At 40.3% G+C, this 24,160-nt stretch overlaps 1 protein-coding gene across 1 annotated transcript in view; it reads right to left on the reverse strand.

The window, feature by feature from the left end:
* Positions 1-24,160, reverse strand: part of LOC102279458 (interferon-activable protein 203) — a 42,850-nt gene that overhangs the window by 8,910 nt on the left and 9,780 nt on the right. The window contains exons 2-7 of the mRNA XM_014478589.2: positions 16,688-16,972; positions 15,654-15,781; positions 12,886-13,047; positions 11,236-11,403; positions 6,793-6,987; positions 342-758 (exon numbers count right to left, since the gene is read on the reverse strand). Coding sequence (XP_014334075.2) covers positions 342-758; positions 6,793-6,987; positions 11,236-11,403; positions 12,886-13,047; positions 15,654-15,781; positions 16,688-16,952 — 1,335 coding nt within the window. The 5' untranslated portion in view covers positions 16,953-16,972. The remainder of the gene's footprint in view (positions 1-341; positions 759-6,792; positions 6,988-11,235; positions 11,404-12,885; positions 13,048-15,653; positions 15,782-16,687; positions 16,973-24,160) is intronic.

The following is a 24,160-nucleotide window of genomic DNA, read 5'->3' on the forward strand; positions in this document are numbered from 1 at the left end:
TGAAAGGAGTGCTTTCTCTGTGTTAACATGTTAATAATATGTTAATAGATAAATATAAATATAAATTCTGCACAGGATGGCTGTGAATGGATCAGTACAGCTCATAAAATACTATGATTTCTGGTGAATCACTTTCTTAAAAACTTGCATGTTGTTATGGCAAGAAGAATGTTAAGAAATTATCAGCCCTATATTCTGAAATGAAAGACTGCACCCAACTATCCCTGGTCAGAAGGGCTTTGAGTTCCTATATTTATGAAGTTAACTATATTCATTTGGCAGTTAAGACTTGAATTCTGGGATTGCAAAAGAAATATTGCAAAACAATGATGTGGACTTACCTTATGCACCACAAAAACCCCATTCACAAATGTTCCTAGGTCTTGCAGATAAAGATGACTGATTTTAGGAGTTGCTTTTGCCTTTTGAATTAGGCTTTTAGAGATCTCCATCTTTCGGTCAGGCTTAACATCAGACACAGATATGACATTGAACACTTCCAGGAACCCATTGCGGCCAATATAATCTGATATGGCAATGGCTTTATTGGGGATGAACTTCTCCTTCAGGGCAGCATTAAAAATCTTCACTTGGAAGAACTGACTTTCAGTAGCCACTGTGGCATGAAACATCCTCTTGCCTCCTGCGACATCATATGTAAATGGTTCCGTTGCCTTCAGCACCATCACTTCTTTGGGGCCCCTCTGGAAGCCCTCCTCTCTGGAAGCTTCTTTAGGTACAGACTTCAATCTTGGTTTCTACTTAGAAGTACACACCAAAAACAGGCACAATTAAGAAAAGGAATGCAGTTTCATTCCCTAATGAAAACCATCTATGGCTTAATGTTGAACCTCAATAAAGAACATAATCAGGTAGAGCTTGAGGGAAAAAAAAAAATAGACAAAGGTCACTAACATGGTATAAATAAACGAATGGAATAATGGAGAAGATTTAATTGGTGATTTCTCTCTTTTTTTTTTTTTCCATTGTTTTATGAGTGTGGTAGGAAGAATATTTTTCTTTAAAAAGTGTTAGTTCAAAAGAAAAAGTATTTTTTTCCCCAAGAAAAGCTATGTAGAGTACAGAGGCAGTAGACAGTAGCAATGTTGCTGTGTAGTGATTCCTAGTAGAGATAAGAATGAAAAAAATCGTCTTAAATTATCACATTAACTTATTTTAGTGCACGAATTAAGATACAAAGGCTCAGACGGTAAAGCGTCTGCCTGCAATGCGGGAGACCCGGGTTCCATTCCTGGGTCGGGAAGATCCTCTAGAGAAGGAAATGGCAATCCACTCCAGCACTCTTGCCTGGAAAATCCCATGGATGGAGGAGCCTGATAGGCTACAGTCCATGGGGTCGCAAAGAGTTGGACACGACTGAGCAACTTCATTTCAATGATGAAATAGTGATACTATGCAGGCCTTGAGGGGCTCCTGGGCACAAGGCTTTTGTGTCCCCCATTTCTTTGACTATAGGAAGCAGCCTTCATTCAACCTCCATGACCTTCCCTGAGTTCAAACAACTGTTAATTGAGGAAGGAAGTGAATGGGAGACCAAGAAGAAAGAGTCAAGAGTAGCCTTGGGGCAAGATCCTGTTTCCCCATCAAAGGATACAAACAAAAATATCTTTAATCTATTTTGCAGACACTGAATCCTCCTCCAGATGGGAGAAGTTAATTAATGATTAACAATGATATGCTGCCTACAAGCATGTAGATCCCAGACCAGCTGGACTTGAAGGTTGTTGGTGCTGACTCCTACTTAGCTCATCACCAACCCATTAGAGGAATGTCCATGAGCTTATCATGCCTTCTTTTACTATAAAACTTGTCACTGTCTTCCTCAAGTTGAGACATATGGGTTTGAGGGCATGAGCCCACTGTGTCCCCCTTTGCCTGGCAAAGCAATAAAGCTATCTTTTTCTACGTCACCCAAAATTCTGTCTCTGAGATTTGGTTCAGCACAGGTGAACAGAGAAGTTGAGTTTTCTGCATCAGTAGCACTGAGAGTAGAGAATGGCTCCAGTTAGAATCCACTGATGTCATCCCTGTTGGTGTTTAGGCACTAAGTCATGTTCGACTCTTTGCAACCCAATGGACTGCAGCATCCAGGCTCCTCTGTCCTTCACTACCTCCTGGAGTTTGCTCAAATGCAGGCCTGGCATGCTGCGATTCATGGGGTCGCAAAGAGTCAGACATGACTGAGTGACTGAACTGATGTCCACTGAGTTGGTGATGTTATCTAACCATCTCATCCTCAGCCACCACCTTATCCTTTGCCTTCAATCTTTCCCAGCATCAGAGTCTTTTCCAATGGGTCAGCTCTTTGCACCAAGTGGTCAAAATATTGGAGCTTCTGCTTCAGCAACAGTCCTTCCAGTGAATATTCAGGGTTGATTTTCTTTAGGATTGACTGGTTTGATCTTCTTCCTGTCCAAGGGACTCTGAAGATCTCTAGCACCACAATTCAAAAGCATCAATTCTTTGGCACTCAGCCTGCTTTATGATCCAACTCTCATATCCATACATGACTACTGGAAAAATTATAGCTTTGATCTTTGGCAGCAAAGTGATGTCTCTGCTTCTTAATTCAGTGTCTGGGTTTCTCATAGCTTTCCTTCCAGGGAACAAGTGTATTTCATGGTAGCAGTCACCATCCACAGTGATTTTAGAGCCCGAGAAAATAAATTCTGTCATTTCTTCTATTTTTTTCCCCTTCTATTTCCCATGAAGTGATGGGATTGGATGCCATGATCTTAATTTTTTGAATGTTGAGTTTTAAGCCAGATTTTTCACTCTCCTCTTTCACCCTCATCAAGAGGATCTTTCCTCTTCAATTTCTGCCATTAGAGTGGTATCATCTGCACATCTGAGGTTGTTGATATTGTTCTGGGCAATTTTAATTCCAGCTTGTGCTTCAACCAGCCTGGCATTTAGCATGATGCACTCTGCACAGAAGTTAATAAGCAGGGTGACAAGATTCAGTCTTGTTATACTCTTTTCCCAATTTTGAACCCATTAGTTGTTTCATGTCCAGTTCTATAAAAACCGTTGCTTCTGGACCTACATACAGGTTTCTCAGGAGACAGGCAAAGTGGTATGGTATTCCCACCTCTTTAGAATTTTCCACAGTTTGTTGTGATCCAGTCAAAATCTTTAGCATTGTCAATGAACCAGAATTAGATATTTTTTTTTTGGAATTCCCTTGCTTTTTCCATGATACAAAGAATGTTGACAATTTGATCTCTGGTTCCTCTGCCTCTTTGAAACCCAACTTCTACATCTAGAATTTCTCAGTTCATGTACAGTTGAAACCTAGCTTGAAGGATTTGGAGCATAACTGTGCTAACATGTGAAGTGACTGCAATTGTATGGTAGTTTGAACATTCTTTGGAATTGCCCTTCTTTGGAATTGGGATGAAAACTGAACTTTTCCAGCCCTGTGGCCACTGCTATGTTTTCAAAATTTGCTAACATATTGAGTGCAGCACTTTAACAGCATCATCTTTTAGGATTTTAAATAGCTTAGCTGGAATTCTGTCACCTCTACTAGCTTTGTTTGTAGTATGCTTCCTAAGGCCCAATTGACTTCATATTTCAGGATTTCTGGCTCTAGGTGAATGACAACACCATCATGGTTATCTGGGTCATTAAGATCTTTCTTGTGTAGTTCTTCTGTGTATTCTTACTACCTCTTCTTAATCTCTTCTGCTTCTGTTAGGTCCTTATCCTTCCTGTCCTTTATTGTGCCCATTCTTGCATGAAATATTTCCTTGATATCTTGAATTTTCTTGAGGAGATCTCTAGTCTCTCCCATTCCATTGTTTTCCACTATTTCTTTGCATTGTTCATTTTAAAAGGCCTTCTTATCTCTCCTTGCTATTCTCCAGAACTCTTCAACCGGTTGGGTATATCTTGCCCTTTCTCCCTTGTCTTTCACTTCTCTTCTTCCCTCAGCTAGTTGTAAAGCCTCCTCAGGCAACCACTTTGTTTTCTTGCATTTCTTTTTCTTTGGAATGATTTTGAACACTGCCTCCTATACACCCCAGTAGATATGACAATTTAAAGACCAAAATTAGTCCTTCTTCAGGAAAGCAGTGTTATGTTGAAAAAGTATTAATAAGACAGTCATTGGAAGAATCTCATGAATTTTCTGAATGTGGAAATGTCCTGGATAAAGGACATTTTGAAGAGTAACAAAATCAGCCACCCCAAAATATGTTTCCTTGGTACAAGATTATCTTAAACTGATTATTTTTACAAAACACCTCTAAAACCAGAGAGGAAGATGCCTTTTTGTAAGGGAAATTTGTATTTATAAATTAAATTTCCATTTCTAAGCGTGTCTGTTTCTGTGTACCAGGAAGAGAAGGCAGACTCTAAACCTTGGGAGAATATTATCACTAGACTAGAAACTGACTTAAACCTGCATAACAAACATTACCCTTGTTTACCCTGATTTTCCTAGTAACTTTCTTATAACTGACCTCCCATACTTTTCTTTCTACTGTCTTTCACTAAAGATGGTATTTTAAGTTGGTGGCTTAGGCCACCTCAGGGAGTTATTTATTTTTCCTGGGTATTTTCTATGTATAGATGAGATACACCTGTTAGGGAACTTCTGCTTTTTTTTTTTTTTTTTTTTCTTGTTAATCTGGGTTTTAACAAAGATACCACTCTAATGGCAGAAAGTGAAGAGGAACTAAAGAACGTCTTGATAAATATGAAAGAGATTGAAAAAGCCACCTTAAAACTAAATATTAAAAAAAAAAAAAAAAAAAAACTAAGATCATGGCATCTGGCCCCGTTACTTCATGGCAAATAGAAGGGGTAAAGGAGGAAGCAGTGACAGATTTCCTCTTGTTGGATTCTAAAATCACTGAGTTGGTGACTGCAGCCATGAAATCAGATGATTGCTTCTTGGCAGAAAGCAATGACAAACCTAGACAGTGTGTTGAACAGCAGAGACATCACTCTGCTGACAAAGTTCCATACAGTCAAGATTATGGTCTTCCCAATAGTCACATATGTTTTTGAGAGCTGGATCATAAAGAAGGCAGAGCGCCAAAGAATTGATACCTTTGAACTCTTGAGAGTCCCTTGGACAGCAAGGAGATCAAACCAGTCAATCTTAAAGGAAATCAACCCTGAACACCTATTGGAAGGACTGATGCTGAAGCTGAACCTCCAGTATTTTGGTCACCAGATGTGAATAGCCAACTCATTGGAAAAGTCCCTGATGCTGGGAAAGGCTGAGGGCAGAATGAGAAGAGGACAACAGAGGATGAGATGGCTGGACGTCTGGATGGCATCACTGATGCAATGGACAAAAACTTGGGCAAACTTCTAGGAGACGGTGAGGGACAGGAAGGCCTGAAGTATTGCAATCCATGGGGTCACAAAGATTCAGACATGACCGAGCAACTGAACAACAACGATCTTTGTTTTAAAAAAGGGATCTCAGCTAAGACCTCAGAAGGGCAGAGGGCAAATTGTTTTTCCTCCTCTACACACTCCTGGTAGAATAATGGCAGGACCTAAGGAGAAGAATGTCAAAAGAGAAGTCAGGTGCCAGGGGCTTTTCTATGACCTCCTATCTACCCAGTGGTTGCACCATTTCTGAGTTTTAGGAGATCATTTTGAATTGGAAGGGAGGCCACTCATGTGTAAGAGGAGGTATGAAGGCAAAGGTGACTATGAGAGCCCTAGGGACCAGTTCATGGAGACAGGACAGCTGCCTCTACAGATCAGCAGTGCTTCTTGTGGTCTGACCCGTACAATCATATAAGCCATGACCTGTGGGTCACGGGGCTCAACCCTGATAACATTTTCATCACTGTGGCCAATTTTCCCAATATCCAAATGCTCATTCCCAGGACAAGTTAACCAGTAACAACAAATTTCTTACTAGTAATATGAGCAGAATCTTGAGAAGAAGTACACAGGACTTGAGAAAAAAATTGTATTGTATACACAGGGTCATGAAAGTAGACCTGATGGACACAGGTTCTTATTATGTTCATTGTATGTATGTAGAATACTGAAATAGCCTAAAGTCAAATAGCAAAGAATTATTGTTTAATTTATAAGATAATCATGTAATTACTCTTTTATGTTAAAATAATAATTTAAATCTACATTTCTTGAATAGAATTTCAAGATGAAAGAAAAAGAATGAATTATAGAAAAATATGTGTAATGTGATCAACCTGAAACAAATTGATAGTCTTTGTATATACATAACAAAAGATACAATGAGAAAGTCTATTTACCAAAAGAGAGCATTTGATAGAGGGGAGATTTCAGACAGTTAACATTAATTATCTTTGTCCATGTATCTTCATTTCCGAAACTTCTGCATCCTAATATGGATGATATTATTTCCAAAAGAAAAAGACAATAGTGCTGTGTTTCTATGTTTCTCTACCCTATTGCACCTTAAATTCTCTCTTTCATAGTGAGAAAACTATAAGGAAACTTTCTCTCTTTCATAGTATTGAAGGAAACACAAAAATAAAATTAAACAAATTACTAATTATACCCACTACTGAAGAGGAATGATTTAGGTGCACACTTGGCCATAGATTATCCTAAAGCAAAGCACAGCATAGTGAGAGTCAGAATTTGAATGCCAGTAGGATCTCAAAGTACACACTCAGTAACAACATGTGTGACCTAATTAATAAAGAATTGGATACTGTAAGGGATTAGCGAGAAGTTCTTTTATAGTTCTATTGGTCCCTGTCATTATATTGTAGGAAGAGGGAAATACTGAAAATGAGAATCTGGTACCTTAGTTGAGGAACTGCTGGATGTAGTTGGTGGCAGCTTCTGAGGAGTCTGGAGGCAATTCTCAATTGGGATTGTGCTGCATGCTGGAATTCCCAGAACCTGACTCTGCTCCAGAGATAGTTTCATCCTGGGGTCAGCAGTTCTAGTGGTCATGTCTTCTATTTTTCCAACTGAAAGATGTGCATTTTCTTCTTTCTGGTTAATGATTTTCAATATCATATGAACAATAACGTTTCTCTCTTACCCTCCATCTTTCTCTGTATCTGTCTGTCTTTCTCTGTCACAGACACCACAGTATCCACACTCTGCCAATTTTCTCTGGAATAACAAATTTCTCTGGAATAAGAGCACATCTTCTGACACTCCCAATACCTCCCCAGCTTTGCCCCTCACTAGGATTGCAAACTTCTCTCTGCAATGTTAAAACTCAGGTAATTGCAATGTCATTGGTCTGTTTTGGAATTCTGGCTCTACCTCTGTTGCAACTTTACTAAGACAACACTTGAAATTCTATCAGGTTATAATGGTCTCAGAACAACATAGGCTGCATTCATGAACATTTTTACTCATTAAGTCTTTCATTGCCTCATGTATTTACCAAATAAGCAAAATGGTTTCTATCCTCTGCTCTTCAAATCTAGGAAACCCAGGTCTCCATTCATTTCAATGCTCTGTTTGTCAACATACCAGAGATATTATCTCAAATTCATAAACCCTTAGGAGGGATTCTGTTGTCTGCCTAGTCTCTATCAGGCAACCAAATCTTTCATCGCTATGAACAATGCACAAATCCATTTGCAATTTCACCCAGGGTACGAACCCATACATATACAATTTTAGTACTTGAATTTTTACAATTGTTTAAGCCAGGGCAGGAAGTGTTTATGAAACAATGTATCTTGACTATCTCTGGTTTTACCCATGAAAGACTATTTCTAACATTCTACAGTATAGAGGGCTTCACCAGTGCCTCAGTGGTAAAGAATCTGCCTGAAATGCAGGAGTTGCAGGAGACGCAGCTTCTATCCCTGGGTCAGGAAGATCCCCTGGAGGAGGGCATGGCAACCAATCCAGTATTCTTGCCTAGAGAATCCCATGGACAGAGGAGCCCGGCAGGCTACAGTCCATAGGGTCGCAAAGCATCGGACACGACTGAAGCGACTTAACATGCACAGTGTAGAATTGCCACAGTTCTTACCACTTTGAGCATCCATTTAACCAATTCATAAAGTACCAGTTGCTGATAAAACTTTAGATGAGGGACCTGATTAAAATGACTGTCTCTGACATGTAGCTTCTTGATTAGGATACTCTCTCACCTCCCTTGTCACCTCATTTCTTATTAGAAGGCTTGAGAGCCTAGGATATGAAAACAAATCTGAGACATAACATTATCTGATATAAATTTTTAGAGGTAAATTTCAGATATTGAAGCAGTCTATGCTCTGACTGTGGGATCAATATATGCCGTTAAATGCTCACATTTTAGAATTCAGTTAAGCTAGATTTGAATCCTGGAGAAGGAAATGGCACCCCACTCCAGTACTCTTGCCTGGAAAATCCCATGGATGGAGGAGCCTGGTAGGCTGCAGTCCATGGGGTCACTAAGAGTCGGGCACGACTGAGCGACTTCACTTTCACTTTTCACTTTCATGCATTGGAGAAGGAAATGGCAACCCACTCCAGTGTTCTTGCCTGGAGAATCCCAGGGACAGAGGAGCCTAGTGGGCTGCAGTCTACGGTGTCGCACAGAGTCGGACACGACTGAAGCGACTTAGCAGCAGCAGCAGATTTGAATCCTGGCTCTAATGTTTATTTTCTGCATGACTTAGGAGAAGATTTTTAACCCTATGAACTTCAGCATTTTCATATGTCAAGTGGGATTAACAATAGCATCCTCAGGAGGTGTTATAAAGAATAATGAGATAATGTACACAAAGAACCCATATCTTAAAAGTCTACTGAATGTATTTCATACATAGAAATATCACTGCATTATTATTTTACAGTAGACACAGGGGTTTCTATTTTTGCTCTGATCCACAGATGTTTCATGCTTAATTCTGGTCTTCTCGATGGAAATCCCAGATAGAGGTGGTATTGGAAGGACTTTATTAAAGAAACTTTTCTATTCACCTCTGCTGCTACTGCTAAGTCACGTCCAGGCAAGAGTACTGGAGTGGGGTGCCATTGCCTTCTCCGCTATTCACCTCTACTACTAATTTAATCACATTGACAAGAGCATCATGATTGGTTTTCACAATCAGTTAAACAAAAACTTCCATCATAGAAGCAGGATTTAGATCCCTAAAATACACTATTTTGGGTGGATAGTATTTAAAAATAGTAATGGATTTTTTTTTTCCCTTGGCTTATATCCTTCACAACTCCACCTGGTTCTTAAATCATGCCAATATGTGGTATTTGCTTTCAGGGAGACACAGCAGTAGGAATCAAAGAAAATATTGGTCTGCTTCTGTCTCTGAATGCCAAACATAGCCTGCATATCACAGAAAAAAATAGTTGGGAGACCCTATGATGAGGGAGCAAGGCTTTCCTGCTCTTTCCCAGCAGAATGGCCAGATCCTTTTTGTTTCATGCCTCCTATTGAAGTGACTGGGCCCCAAAGGAGAAATGATTGCAAGGTGTTTTTAGGTGTATGAGGCCAAGGGGATAGATGGGCCTCTGGGATTCCTATGCTCCCGGGAATTTGGGGGGCAGCAGAATGATTCATATGAAAGTAGAAATGACTATTTCACAAATTTAGGTAGATGGGACCTTAGAAAGTGTCAATTCTAAGCCTGTATGCATAGAAAAGCAGAGTTGACTTGTGGTGTACATGCATGTCATTGTCACAAGCAGACTGACAGCGGGTCTGAGGTTTCAATGACTAGACCAAGGCCATCTGGACCTAGAGGCAAACAGGCACAGATTACTAGCTCTATCCCATAAATAAAGCAAAGAGAGACTACATGAGGCATTACTAATTATCAGAGTTAACAGTAATAAAAACCATAACACGATAAAACTTGAACAACTATGTCAAAAGAAATGTCTTCAACTGCTATGCTTGGATTCGTATAGCAGGCTTCAGCCTGGGCAGCCTGGAACTTGGGTGACAAAATATTTTCGTGATTTAAATGCTGCTTTGGCCTATTCCTCCGGTCACTTGGTTATTTGCTGCAGGAATAGGTGTTGTACCCCAATGTGATGGTAACCACAGGGTCATATCAGGACAGAATAAAGGCAGGCGAGGATAGGAGTTGATGCACATGTGTGAGCACGCTCACTTTTCCATCCTGATCTGGTCTTATCCTGGGAATAGGGCACTTTGAATGAAAAACGCTGCCTGCTGTATCAGTAAACTGAGGATGTTGTGGCCATCAAGCCATCGCATTACAGCTGCCCGCACTGTAAGCCCTGAGGGAACTCAGGATAGAAGCAAAATGCCCTCCAGCAAGCAGTCAACTGCTTCAGCCAATCCTGACGGTGTCCCCTCAGGAGACTCAGGGTAAGGAAGCACAAGATACTGTCCCCAGATAGCTGAACTTTATAGCAAAGGGATTATTTCAGTGAGCCCAGACCCTTGCATCTTTCTGTATATAAAAATGTGTTAAATTTCTTGAGACATCAGGTTCTCTTTACAAACAGTAACATTTGATGTTCTGACTGCCTGGTCTTTGTTACAAGATTCCTGTATAACCTGCCTCCCCGCCCTTGCTTCTTCAGAGCAGCTCTCTCAGAGCTATCTGAGAATCCGTGTCCTCATCTTAAGTCCTCATATTTGTCTGCTGAATAAAACAACTCTTAACTTTTAGATTGTGCATTTTTTCAGTTGACAGGCACCTTATAATTTATATTATAGTCCAGTAACAAATAAAAATGTACATTTATTATAGTTTCAGTAAGTGCTAAAAAAGAGAAAGTAAACTGACCTTTGAAAGCAAACAAGAGGAATACCTAATATATTCTGAGAGTGGGCAGGTATCAGCAGGGACTTGCCCTAGGAAGAGATTAAAGTTTGCAACTCAAGACAAGTGATTTCAAACACGGAAAGTGTCTATGTCAAAACATCTGACCTGAGAAGGAGCACCGGACTTTGAAAATAAACCCTGCCATGTGGTCAGTGAGCAAACGGGAAGAGGGCCGAAGGAAAGTGGAATGTATGAAGTAAAGACACGCTCATTTTGACTTGTTTAGTCATCTTTCCTTCCTCTTTCTATTCAATACAAGACAGTAAACCTCTCAAAATTGGAGGTTTCATGAACTCATGCTTTGGTAAATAGCCAAATTAACAAGGAGTTAGAATAGAGTGGGATCACAGACTAAACACTGATAAATGAAGGAGAAATTATAATAAATGAATAAATGGGAAATTCAATGATGATAATTCTTGTACTTATGTTGTAAGAAGTACAAGGAATGGGATAAAAAAGCCGGTACCTTGATTGAGAAATTGCTGAATTCTCTTGGTAGAACAATTGGAGTCCTCTGGTCACTGCTCACAGTTGGGTACAAGCTGGTTGCTGAAGTTCCTGGAAGCTGACTCTGGTTATAAGGTATCATCTTCCTCTTTACGTCCTTAGGTTTGGTGGCTGTGTCACTTTTTTTCTAGATAAAAATAGATTTTTTTTCTTAGTTCTTGAAAATGACTTTCAAAATCACAGAGAATACAGCATCCTTTGTCTTTTTAAATGTTCAATCTGAACTTTTCAATTTTTTCTGGACTAATAGCACATATTCAGATACCTGTATTACTTATCCTTTACCTACCTCAACTATGATTACAAATTTCACTCTCCAAATACTAAAAGCTCAGACAAAATTTCATTGGTTTGGGGATGGAATCTGGATCCTACATCTGATGCGAACAGGCCAAAGCAAGTAGATAACCTTCCCTGGCTATAAGAGAAGCAAATCTCAGCCCAAAGTTGGCTGCACTTAAGGATGTCTGTTAACTATGACTTTTTCATCAAGAAAAGACACAAGTGGGTTTCTAATATCCATTCTATAGGCTTCTACAAACCTACTGATCTTCTGAGGAAGATTACTAGGAGAAATATGGACTCTTGTGACTAATAAGAACAATGACAACAACCACAACAAAACCACAAATTTAAAGTCCCCTTATCTAGTTCTGTCTTCAAGTGGAATGTGTGGGGTGGTGGTGAAGATATAGACTGAGTTAGAGGGCAACTTGGGTCTTGGGTAAGAAACTGTGTTAGAGATTGTGGTTTAAATCTTGCCCTTGCCTACCCTTGACACTTATCTTGGGGGAATCTTTTCCTTCCCATTCATCTCAGACACATGCTCCGTAGTTCCAGGTTTCATGTAACCCAGAGCAAAATAAAAAGCAGGTTGGGATAGAGGTTGATGCCTACAGCTGTGGACTCACTTTCCCACCCCTGTCTTGTATTCCTTTTTGATAGAGTATCTATACTCCAAGATCATTGTCCAGAAGAGAAGAAAAACAAATTTATTACAGTTGTGATACATACTATAAAGGAATAGTAAAGGATTCTGTAATGGCAATAAAAAATGAGACTATCTATAAGTTTTAGGGAGGGTTGTCTCAGTGAGGACATGCTGAGGAAGGAATTCAGGCTGGTACCTGATGGTTGAATTAATTTAGCCATTAAAGCAACATGAATCACGAATGCAAATCAAGGAATTAGCCTGTGTGCAAATACCTGACATGGGAAGGAGCATAGAGTGCTGAGAACTAATCTAGAGGTGCAGTTAAGAGAAAAGAGGTGAAAGGAAACAGAAATGTTGGGGATAAACATACCCTTATATTCCTGTCTAATTGCCTGGCCACCTCCATAGGCCCGTCACATTTGTAAGGTCAGCAATTATTCATAAATGTAAAAATGTCCAAAAGTCCAAGGACTTAGAATACACTGAGGCCTCAACATTTTTTTAATTCATTGATTTAATTGGCCTCAATATTTTATTTGGTAAGTTTTTGGGTGATTTGATTGCATAAAGAAGTTTGTATCTAGGAAAGGAATACTGAGAGATTCTTTCGGGGTCACGAGTATTCTTATAATATGTTGTAGGGAGGGACATGTATTAGGAACAGGAAAATGGTACCTTGGTTGAGGAACTGCTGGATGGCTTTGATGGAGGCATTTGAGGAGTCTGAAGAAGGCCCTTAGTTGACTCTATGCTCATTACTGATGATCCTGGAAGCTGACTCTGCTCCTCGGTTAGCTTCATCCTCTTAGATTCATTAGTTTTAGTGGTTTTCTTTTTCTGAAAGTAGGATTTCCCCAGCCTGGTTAGTAGTTTTCAATGAGAAACGAAATACATCTTCACTACTGAGAAAATCAACTTTTTATTACTAGATTCTAGTTGTATTCATTCTAGTTAATCTCATTCTCTGTTGCCCATTTCTCCTCCTGCCCTCAATCTTTCCCAGCATCAGGGTCTTTTCCAAAGAGTCAGCTCTTTGCATCAGGTAGCCAAAGTATTGGAGCTTCAGCTTTAGCGTCAGTCCTTCCAATTAATTTTCAGGGTTGACTTCATTTAAGATTGACTAGTTTGACCTCTTTGCTGTCCAAGGGACTCTCAAAAGTCTTCTTCAGCACCACAATTTCAAAGCATCAGTTCTTCAGCACTCAGACATCTTTGTGGTCCAACTCTCACATCTGTAGATGACTACTGGAAAAACCATAGGTTTGACTATAAGGACCTTTGTTGGCAAAGTGATGTCTTGGCTTTTTAATAGGCTATCTAGAAGGCGATGGCACCCCACTCCAGTACTCTTGCCTGGAAAACCCCATGGACGGAGGAGCCTGGTGGGCTGCAGTCCATGGGGTCGCTGAGGGTTGGACACGACTGAGTGACTTCACTTTCACTTTTCAGTTTCATGCATTGGAGAAGGAAATGGCAACCCACTCCAGTGATCTTGCCTAGAGAATCCCAGGGACGGCGGAGCCTGGTGGGCTGCCATCTATGGGGTCGCACAGAGTTGGACACGACTGAAGCAACTTAGCAGCAGCAGCAGCGGGTTTGTCATAGCTTTTCTTCCAAGGAACAAGCATCTTTTAATTTCATGGTTATGGTCACCATCCATAGTGACTTTGGCACCCAAGAAAATAAAGTCTGCCACTGTTTCCACTTTTTCCCCATCTATTTGCCATGAAGTGATGGGACAGGATGCCATGATCTTCATTTTCTGAATGTTGAGCTTTAAGCCAACTTTTTCACTCTCCTCTTTCACTTTCATCAAGAGGCTCCTTAGTTCCTCTTCACTTTCTGCCATAAGGGTGATGTCATCTGCATATCTGAAGTTATTTGTTTCTCCTGGCAATCTTGATTCCAGCTTGTGCTTCATCCAACCGGCATTCCGCATGATTTACTTTGCATATAAGTTAAATAAGTAGGGTGACAACATACAGCCTTGTGGTTCTCCTTTCCCAAATTTGAACCAGCCCCTTGTTCCATGTCCAGTTCTAACTATTGTTTCTTTTCCTTCATACAGTTTTCTCAGGAGGCAGGTAATGTGGTCTGGTATTCCCATCTCACTAAGAATATTCCACAGTTTGTTATGATTCACACAGTCAAAGTTGGGGAGGGCTGGCAGTGACAGAGAGGGATGGCATGCATGTACAGCAAGGGCTGTGGGACAAGGACTTCCCAGGTGGCACAGTGGAAAGAATCCACCTGCCAATCCAGGAGATGCAGAAGACACGGTTTCAATTGCTGGGTCAAGAAGATCCCCTGGAGAAGGAAATGGCAAGTCACTCCAGTATTCTTGCCTGGAGAACCCCATGTACTAAGAAGCCTAGTGGGCTACAGTCCATAGGGCCACAAAGAGTTGGACACGACTGAGTGACTGAGCATGCACACAAAGGCTTTAGCATAGTCAGTGAAGCACAGTTCAAAGTTTAAAGTGTTAATCACTCAGTCATGTCCAACTTTTGTTGACCCCATGGACTGTAGCCCACCAGGCTCCTTTGTCCATGGGATTCTCTGGGCAAGAATACAGAAGTGGTTTGCCACTCTCTTCTCCAGAAGATTGTCCCAACTCAGGAATCAAACTCAGGTCTCCTGCATTGCAGGCAGATTCTTTACCATCTGAGATGTTTCTTTTTATTAGAATTCTCTTGCTTTTTCTATGATCCAGCAGTATTTGGCAATTTGATCTTTGGTTCCTCTGAATTTTCTAAATCTGCTTTGTACATCTGGAAGTTCTTGGTTCACATACTGCTGAAGCCTAGCTTGAAGGATTTTGAGCATAATCTTGGAAGCATGTGAAGTGAGTGCAATTGTACAGTAATTTGAACATTCTTTGGCATTACCTTTATTTCAGATTGGAATGAAAACTGACCTTTTCCAGTCCTTTGGCCACTGCAGAGTTTTCCAAATTTGCTGGCCTAATGAGTGCTGCACTTTAACAGCATCTTCTTTAAGGATTTGAAATAACTCAGCTGGAATTCCATCAACTCCTAGCTTTGGTCATAATAAGGCTTCCTAAGCCCTCTTGACTTCACACTTCAGGATGTCTCACTCTAGGTGAGTGACCATACCATCGTGGTTATCTGGGTAAGCTTTGGCAAACTTTGGTAAACTGTTTTCCTAATATGATTGCTGTTTTAATATACTTCTAGAAGAGGAGTAATGATTCCATATTTCCATCAATCAGAATTATATAAGTTAAAGTGCACAGTAGTTCAGAAACATAGTGGGTAGTCAGTACCTATTAATTTACTGACTCTGAAACTCATTTTCACTTTGCCCTGGCTCCCCTTTTCTCTGATTCTTCTATTTACATTGAGAAATGAATAAAGAACTAAGAGCTCATAAAAAAAAAAGCCATAGTAAAAACTCCTTCTGTGGGACCTTAGCCATCCTACCTTCACAGGTGTATCCTTGACTGATTTGGATCCCAAAGCTTCATTTGCGGTGGATGTGGATTGCCCAAGACTGGACGTATTCTGGTTTTGTGCTGGAGTTGCTCCTTTTGCCTTGTTTTTCTTTATAACTAATGTCATAAAAGAGAACATGGTAAATCCAAAGGAGCTGGTCGAGATACATGAAGCACCTTCAACAGTGTTTCCTCTCAGTTCCTGCTGGTGGATCTGGGTATGGCTGTATCTACCTCTACTGCATTAGCCTCACTTGGCCAAAGGTGGCCAAAAGTAGCAACATAGATACAGATTCTGTCTCAAACATCTTCAGTGGTTTCCTTTCTTGTCCCCTGTACAAGCATATTCATCCTATCCTCTGGACTCATCTATCTCAGTCAAATCCTTTTACAACTCTCATATTCTTTATCTTCCTCTTAATAAACTAAAATTTCATGATGCTAGTCATGGGTCAACGCCTATAGAAGATCTATTTGAATTACTGAAACCAAAGAAGGAAAATGTAGTCTAACTTGTGATGGGACAAAATGGTGATACTGGATTCCGCTTTTTCAAATATGTTTTCTAATCCAGTGGTTTTATAAGAGGTGAGTTCTTCACATCTCTGAGAGGTAGGTTTTTGCTTAAGTACTGTTTCATATTTATTTCTAGAAAGTATAAAAATGATGAAGTAAATGTGATGATAGAGCATGCATATTAACTGATTTAAATACTTCAAAACCCGACATGTTCTAACTTTGTTTCTTCATTGTCTAAACTTTCTCATGCATGGAAGCCTCAGACTTTCTCATCAACTCTTAGTATTTTCTTTGCCCACACCCCCAAAATACACCCTCTAAAACACATCAGATCTCTTTGTAGGAAACACATCCTCTAAGTTGTTAATTCTTGGCATCTAAAATGCTACCATTGTCATGGCTGCTGAGTCTCAAGTTGGGAAAGAGAGGTCTAAACTTTGACCAATTCAAGGTCAAAGTTGAGGTCAGTGAGAGAGAGTGAGAAATAAGGGTTCTTCCAGTTACCTTTTAACTTCTCCTTTCTAAGAACTTTGGCAAGGTCTTTAATTTCATCTATTTCTTTGACCAACTCTATTAGCTTGTCAACACAGTCAGGCCCTCGGAACTTCAATTCCATCAAGTCAGCAATTTTAACTCTGTCGTATTCATCTTGCATTTTTCTAGTCAGTTTTAAATCGTGGGCCAGTAAAGACTTAATCATGTTAAAACATTTGTCATTGATGTGCTGAAATCCTTTTAGCAGGACAATTTTCTTGTAGTCATTCCCCATCTCTCAAATTAGGGATGTGCCTACAAGAGAAAAATAACATATAGTGTTATACCTTTATATAGACCACAAACTGGAGTGGAGGGATGGTTTCAGGATGATCTGAGCACATTACACTTATTGTGCACTTTGTTTCTATTATTATTATGCTGTGATATATAATGAAATAATTATATAATTCACCATAATGCAGAATCAGTGGGAGAACTGAGCTTGTTTTCCTGCAACTAACTGGGGATTCCCAGGTGGTGCTAGTGGGGATTCCCAGGTGGTGCTACAAATGCAGGAGACATAAGAGATATGGGTTCAGTCACTGGGTTAGGAAGATCCCCTGGAGGATGGCATGGCAACCCACTCCAGTGTTCTTGCCTGGAGAATCCCATGGACAGAGGAGCCTGGTGGGCTATGGTCCATAGGGTTGTAAAGAGTCAGATATGACTAAAGCAACTTAGCACATTAGTACATAGATAGTCCCATTTGGAAGTGATGAGAAACAGTGACACTCAGAGTATGTTGCTTATTCTCAGTCTACTCTGTAATCTCATTTTGGTTCTGGTCACTGTAGAAAACTCTGCTCCACAAAGATAGGATGTTGAAAATGGAAGCAGGCTTTTCAATGCTTTTGAGGCAATCTTCAGATATTCCACCAGAATGTATGGAGATTTGAAGTTTGGAGAAGGGCATGGCAACCCACTCCAGTAGACAATCCAGTCTGGATTAGGTACCAGGGTGACTCATTAATCCTAACAATAGTGCATCAATATCTTCTGCTATTTCATCAGCTCATCCATTTATGATACTAGCTGAAAGAAGAACACGTGTCCCCTTTTGAACTGCAGCCTCTCCTAAAAGTTCACAACAAATGTCTTTAGCAGCAGGCAGGATCAACTCTTCACCAATAATACAGTAAAGGGCTTCTTAGCTTTAGCAGTGTGGTTAGCCACTATAGCTTTAGCAATGTGGTTAGCCACTAAGAATGATCTTCTCAGTTCAGACATATTTGATGAAGTGCTGGCCTACAAAAATTGTTTCTTTTCTTTGTGTAATATGTTTTTCTTTTGAAAAAATCCAAAGGCGACGTTTAATGCAGGGTGTTTTTTCTCTATGTTGCAAGGAAGTTTTAAAGGTTTCATGGCTTCGTTGGATAGTTAGTCACCACATATTATACAAAGCAGGCTTGGAGAATGTGAATTACCTGTGCAATGAGCTTGTAATTTAAGATGACTTGGTACTTTCTTTTAAATCCAGTTTTCTTTCTGCCTACAATCTTAAGATTCTTCTGCTGTCTCATCATTGGGTCTTTCCAACTTTTCAAAGGGGCTCTCCAGTGACATTTGTATTTCAATCATTTTGGCAAGGGTTAACTTATGGACTTACAAAAATTGTGACCAAGACTAGCACACAGTGAGGAAAAGAGACCTGGTTGGTAGTGGTAAATAAAATACTGGGCAGGCCACATGAGGACTAAAAGAAGTGTTGAATTCTGACTTAAAGTACATCAACTCACTTGCCACTGTAAAACCTGCCACCAGATGCAGCTTGTCTTTTGCCATTCACTAAAAGGGTTTTGATACGTCTGCAAGCAATTGATTTATTATGGTCTCTGTGCAGTCAAACCTCTCTGCTAAAGATAGTCTGCATTTGCAGCCGCTCTGCAGCACTAGCGTCACCATCTCAGCTCCACCTCAGATCATCAGGCGTTAGAGTCTCATGAGGAAAACACAACCTGGACCCTTCACAAACAGAATTCACAGTAGGGTTTGTGCTCCCAGAGCTTATAGCTCTGGTGACCAGAAGGGATGCACTGGAGGGACAAAGAGGGTATGTTCAACAAAAGACTATTTTTCTAAGGTCAGGAAATGTAACAAATGTAGCAAATACACAGAAATAAAGGAGGAAGTTAGAAAAATGAGGCTACAGAAGAATGTGTTTCAAGTGAGGAAATGAGCTAAAACCTCAAAAGAAGTCAGTGAAATGGAGATAGGCAATCTACACAATAAACCATAAAGATGACAGCAAAGACACTCAAAAAAAACTCAGGAGAAGATGGGATATACAGAGTGAGAAGTTAGAAGTTTTTAACAAAAAATTAGAAAATACAAAGATCAAAGAGAAACAAAAAGTATAATAATTGAAATGAAAAATATAGCGGAAGGAGTCAACAGTAGATTAAACAGTACAGTGGAAAAGACCATTGATCTGGAAGACAGAATAATGGAAATCACTGAAGCGGAACAGAATAAAAAAAGAAAAAAATTGAGGACAGTTTAAGAGAACTCTGGAAGAACGTCAAGCATGTTATCATTCATCATATCATTACAGTGGGTCCCAGGAGAAGAATAGAGAGAAAGGGGGGCAAAGAACATATTTAAAGATATAATAGTTAAAAATTTCTCTAACTTCAGTAAGGGAACAGACATCTGGGTCCAGGAAGCATATGGAGTCCCAAACAGAGTAAACCCAAAGAAGACCATGCTAAGATACATTGTAATTGAGTTGGCAAACATTAAAAGTAAGGAGAAAATATTAAAATCAGAGAGGGAAAAACAACATACATACACGGGAATTTCCTTAAGGCTATCAGCTGAATTTTCAGCAGAAACTCTGCAGACAGGAAGAGAGGGGCATGATATGTTTAAAATGATGAAAAAGAAAACTCTATAACCAAGAATACTCTCGCTGGCAAAGCATTTATTCAGATTTCACAGAAACATTAAAAGTTCCATAGGTAAGCAAAATATAAAAGAGTTCAGCACCAGCAAACCAGCTTTAAAATAAATGCTAAAGGGACTTTTCCAAGTAAAAAGAAAAGAAACATAAAAGGTAAAATCTTATTAGTAAAGGTAAATATACAGTAAAGGTAATATATCAAGCTAGTAGGAAGGTTAAAAGATAAAATTTGTCAAATCATCTATATATGCAATAAGATGTTAAAGGATATACAAAACAAAAAGTTGTGAACTATGATGTCAAAATTTTAAACATGGTAATGGGGAGGAAATGCAGTGTTGTTAAAATGTATTTAAACTTAGATCAGCAACTTATAATAATCACATATATATGAACTAGACAAGGATGTCCACTCTCCCCACTTTTATTTAACGTATTATTAGAAGTCCTAGTCACAACAATCAAACTAGAAACAAAGAAATAAAAGGAATTCAAATTGCAAAGGTAAATTTAAAATGGTTACTGTTTGCAGATGAGATAAAGACATCACAAAAAACCTACTAAAACTCATCAATGAATTCACTTAAGTTGAAGGATACAAAACTAATATACAGGAGGAACTTTCAAGATGGTGGAGGAGCAAGATGGAGAGATCACCTTCCTCCCCACATTTATATGTATATTAAAAAAAATACATCTACATATGGAACAACTCTTGAAGAAGACTTTTAAACACTGGCAGAAGACCCCAGATTTCCAAAAAGGCAAGCTAACCTCCACAGAATGAGGTAGGACAGAACATATAGAAAAATGAAGAGACAAAGGACTTGGGACAGGGACCTGTGCCTTGGGGAGCAGCCAAGAAGGATGAAAAGTTTCCTCATACTCGGAAACCCCTTCATGGGCAGGGATGGACAGAGCTTCAGAACCTCAGAGAGAAACACATCAAAAGGTCCTCAGCAGGCAGAATGGAGATGATTCACCCCAGATATCATTGCTGATCAGCACTTTCCAGTCGAGACTGTTTGCACGCTCACTGCAGTGAGTGCGAGTTGGGTGCTGAGGTTCAAGTTTTCGGGGTTGGACCCTATGGAGATTACTGGGGTTGAGTTGCTATGAAGATACTCTGAGGGGGTTAGTATGACAGCTTAGGAAGTCCAGGGAAAATCCTGGGCCTGCCACAGAGGCAAGAGACCCTCCAACACTACATGCTCGCAGATCATAGGACGTCACCTTTGTGAGGGCCGTAAGTGGCATGAGCCTTGGCTGTGGACTGCAACCCCAGAGATAGATATCCCAAAGCCGGCGTAAGTGCCAGAGGTGAGACTACACATCACGGCATTTGTGATCCCAGAGGAGGGATTGACCAGTGTAGATGCCAGAGGTAGGGGACAGGAGGCCACTGCAGTCTTGACCTCAGGGCTTACAGCCACCACCAAGCTGCATTCAGGTACAAGTCACTGCTCATACCTTCCTGGGAATCTGTGCAACTTTGCCCTGCTGAGGGACCAAAGACCTGGGACCAATTCCCCTGGGGAAATACACATTCCACCTCAGACTGTGGCGATGGGGGGGAAATACACTGTGGCAGATCTCAGCCACAGTGGGCACTCCCCACATACCATAACTGTGTCTGAATACCTCTCCCTCTTCCCAGTCCAACTGGGTAAGTGAGGCTTAATAAGCTGCTACTTCCACCCTGTTGTGTATGGGAAGGGAACAGACACCAGGGTCTCAGTCGCATCTGACTCTTTGCAACCCCATGTACTGCAGCACAGCAGGCTTCCCTGTCCATCACCAACTCCCAGAGTTTACTCAAACTCATGTCCACTGAGTCAGTGATGCCATCAAACCACCTTATCCTCTGTCATCCCCTTCTCCTCTTGCCTTCAATCTTTCCCAGCATCAGGGTCTTGCCAAATGAGTCAGTTCTTCGCATCTGGTGGCCAAAGTATTGGAGTTTCAGCTTCAACATCAGTCCTTCCAATGAACACCCAGGACTTATTTCCTTTAGGATTGACTGGTCAGATATCCTTGCAGTCCAAGGGACTCTCAAGAGTCTTCTCCAACACCACAGTTCAAAAGCATCAATTCTTCAGTGCTCAGCTTTCTTTATAGTCTAACTCTCACATCCATACACGACTACTGGAAAAACCATAGCCTTGACTAGATGGACTTTTTTTTTTTTTTTTGGCAAAGTAATGTCTCTGCTTTTTAATATGCTGTCCAGGTCAGTCATAACTTTTTTTCCAAGGAGTAAGTGTCTTTTAATTTCATGGCTGCAATCACCATCTGCAGTGGTTTTGGAACCCAGAAAAATAAAGTCAGACACAATTTCCACTGTTTCTCCACGTATTTGCCATGAAGTGATGGGACTGGATCCCATGATCTTAGTTTTCTGAATGTTGAGCTTTAAGCCAACTTTTTCACTCTTCTCTTTCACTTTCATCAAGAGGCTCTTTAGTTCCTCTTCACTTTCTGCCATAAGGGTGGTGTCATCAGCATATCTGAGGTTATTGATATTTCTCCTGGCAATCTTGATTCCAGCTTGTGCTTCTTCCAGCCCAGTATTTCTCATGATGTACTCTGTATAGAAGTTAAATAAGCAGGATGACAATATACAGCCTTGACATACTACTTTTGCTATTTGGAACTACTCTGTTGTTCCATGTCCAGTTCTGACTGTTGCTTCCTGATCTGCATATAGGTTTCTCAAGAGGCAGGTCAGGTGGTCTGGTATTCCATCTCTTTCAGAATTTTCCATAATTTGTGGTGATCTACACAGTCAAAGACTTTGGCATAGTCAACAAAATAGAAATAGATGTTTTTCTGGAATGCTCTTGCTTTCTCAATGATCCAGCCTATGTTGGCAATTTGATCTCTGGTTCTTCTGTCTTTTCTAAAACTAGCTTGAACATCTGGAAGTTCACAGTTCATGTATTATTGAAGCTTGGCTTGGACAATTTTCAGCATTACTTTACTAGTGTGTGAGATGAGTGCAATTGTGAGGTAGTTTGAGCATTCTTTGGCATTGCCTTTCTTTGGGATTGGAATGAAAACTGACCTTTTCCAGTCCTGTGCCCACTGCTGAGTTGTCCAAATTTGCTGACATATTGAGTGTAGCACTTTCACAGCATCATCTTTTAGGATATGAAATAGCTCAACTGGAATTCCATCACCTCCACTAGCTTTGTATGTAGTGATGCTTTCTAAGGCCCACTTGACTTCACATTCCAGGATGTCTGGCTCTAGGTGAGTGATCACAACATCATGATTATCTGGGTCGTGAAGATCTTTTTTGTACAGTTCTTCTGTGTATTCTTTCCACCTCTTCTTAATATCTTTTGCTTCTGTTAGGTCCATACCATTTCTGTCCTTCTTGAGCCCATCTTTGTATGAAATGTTCCCTTGGTATCTCTAATTTTCTTGAAGAGATCTCTAGTCTTTCCCATTGTATTGTTTTCCTCTATTTCTTTGCACTGATCACTGAGGAAGGCTTTCTTATCTCTCCTTGCTATTCTTTGGAACTCTGAATTCAAATGGGTATATCTTTCCTTTTCTCCTTTGCTTTTTGCTTCTCTTCTTTTCACAGCTATTTGTAAGGCCTCCTCAGACAACCATTTTGATTTTTTTCATTTTTTTTTTCTTGCAGATGGTCTTAATCCCTGTCTCCTGTACAATGTCACAAACCTCTAGCCACAGTTCATCAGGCACTCTGTCTATCAGATCTAGTCCCTTAAATCTAGATTTAAAACTAAAGAGGCACCAGAGGCAGGGCCAAAACCAAAGCTGAGTACCAGAGGTTGTGTGACCAAGGAAGAAGAAGGAAATTATTTCTGCAGCCACAGGTGCAATGGATTAAGTATCCACAATTAGCTTGAGAGTGTGGACTTTGGGGGCAATTATGGGATTTGGAAGCAAGTACAAGCTGGAATTAGGCCAGATGTGAGTGTGAACTGACCCCACAGTGCCCACAGCATGTCCAGAGACCAGCTTCCTAGAAATATTGGAGGGCTTCCTGAGTAGACAGATTGGCTGATGCTCACTGTGTGGTGAGGATGACAGAAGACTGAGGAGGACATTCTTCTTACTATCACTCTTTATATACACACTTTATATATAATATATCTTTATATATGTTTATCTATATATATATCCATATATATATATATATATATATACACACACACACACACACATACCACACACTTTTTTTTTTTTTTTCTTCTATCTCTTTCTTTCTGTGCTGTATACCTTGTGGAGTCTTGGGTGATAATAAGGGTTTGGGCCTGAACCCCTGAGGTGGGAGATCAGAGTACAGGACATTGGATCACCAGAGAACTTCAGACCCCATGGAACATTAATCAGTGGGAAGTCTCCTAAAGGTCTCCATTTCAACACTAAGACCAGGCACCACCCAAAGGCTAGCAAGTTCGGTGTCAGATGCCTCATACCAAACCATCAGCTAAACAAGAATACAACATTGCCCATTAGCAGCAGGCTGCCCAAGGCCATACCAAACCCACAGACACCCCAAAAAA

This window comes from Bos mutus, chromosome 3 (assembly GCF_027580195.1).
Source record: "Bos mutus isolate GX-2022 chromosome 3, NWIPB_WYAK_1.1, whole genome shotgun sequence".
Taxonomy (NCBI): Eukaryota; Metazoa; Chordata; class Mammalia; order Artiodactyla; family Bovidae; genus Bos; species Bos mutus.